Source organism: Acomys russatus, chromosome 27 (genome assembly GCF_903995435.1).
Source record: "Acomys russatus chromosome 27, mAcoRus1.1, whole genome shotgun sequence".
Lineage (NCBI taxonomy): Eukaryota > Metazoa > Chordata > Mammalia > Rodentia > Muridae > Acomys > Acomys russatus.
Genome location: NC_067163.1, coordinates 32,187,745 through 32,189,231, shown reverse-complemented (window position 1 = coordinate 32,189,231; position 1,487 = coordinate 32,187,745). Strand labels below are relative to the sequence as shown.

Below are 1,487 nucleotides of genomic sequence, written 5' to 3'. Positions count from 1 at the left end.
CGTGCATCTGTGTGTGTGGCTCAGCGGTGGTGGTCAGGACAACCTAAAAGTCTCTTCTTTCCTACCACGGGTATCCCAGGATCAAGCTGCTCAGTGGCAGGCAGCTTTCTGGTGAGCCATCCCACTACCCATAAGCCATTTACTGAAGTCACCGTCTCACAGTGGCTCCAGCCCTGGAATATATTTTAACTTCAAGTTATTATCTAAGGCAGGTGTTTGCCTGAGGTGACTTCTCTGGATCAGCGCTGCCTTGGAAGTAATTTACACTCGTCTTTGAAGGAGGAAGCAGCTAAGAGAACATGATGAAGAAAGTGGCAAAGAAAAGTGACCAGAAAGAGCCGGAAGGAAGAGCCCTCAGTACAGCGAACCTAAAACAAGATGACGAAATGCAAGCCCAGATGACACCTCCTTACATAACATACATCATCGAGGAGGAAGGTGTGTGCAGTGAGAGCAGCCCCGAGCCTGAGGAAGATGACTTCCCTGATGGTTACATAGAGTGCGTCATAAGCGGTGAGTTTTCTCAGCCCGCTTTGGAAGAGGATTTGCTTTTTAAATCCTTCGAAAACCTAGAGGAAGCTGAACACAACCTTTCTCACCATGTTCTTGAAGAAAATTCTCTTCTTGAATGTTCTTTGGAATACACGACAAAGGAAATGACACAAGAGAAAAGTCAGGCCAAGGGAGAGCTGCCTCTGCAGAGAGTTGAAGAGAACTCAGAACTTGGCTGTTTTGAGTCCACGAGCAGCAGGCAGCTTCCTGTTGGAAAAGCATCGGCGATTGATTTATCGGGTCATAAGCAGCTTGCAGGGTTTGCTGGAGAGAAGGAAAAGGGCAGTGAATATCTTGGTGCTTTATCAATGGTAGAGTGTCCTCACAGTGGGTGCAGGAAGCCACTGAGGGATAAAAATGCCCTGAGGAAACACATGCTTGTTCACAGTCCAAGGGAGCATGTGTGTGCAGAGTGTGGAAAAGGTTTTGCAGAGAGCTCGAAACTCAAGCGCCATTTTCTGGTTCATACTGGAGAGAAGCCATTTCAGTGCACGTTCGAAGGGTGTGGGAAGCGCTTCTCGCTAGATTTCAACTTGCGCACCCATGTCCGCATCCACACCGGTGAGAGACGCTTTGTGTGTCCCTTTGACGGCTGCGAGAAGAGGTTTGTTCAGTCAAATAACCTGAAGACTCACATCCTCACGCATGCCAAGGCAGGGAAGAAATGCTGAAAACCAGGACAGAGCTTGTCCTCAGGCTGGTGGTCTTAATGGATTTTGCCTGCATTTTGCATTATCATTTGTAGGGAAGAACTCTGGCTAAGATAACTTGGCAACTCGAGAAGGTATACTTTTATTTTTTATTTTTTTTTATACTTCATTATACAATTTTAAGACCTTTTCTTTATATTCCACAGTGTAGTTCCAACAGAAAAGACAATGATGAAGTCAATTCAAAAGCATAATCTTGGGCTGGAGAGATGTCTCAGATGTTAA

The 1,487-nt window shown here is 46.0% G+C and overlaps 1 protein-coding gene across 1 annotated transcript; it reads left to right on the top strand.

The window, feature by feature from the left end:
- Positions 1-299: 299 nt before the first annotated feature.
- On the top strand, positions 300-1,223 carry Zfp42 (ZFP42 zinc finger protein). Its single transcript, XM_051169481.1, has one exon. It carries the CDS (start codon positions 300-302, stop codon positions 1,221-1,223), a length of 924 nt encoding a protein of 307 aa, XP_051025438.1.
- The last annotated feature ends 264 nt before the right edge of the window (positions 1,224-1,487 follow it).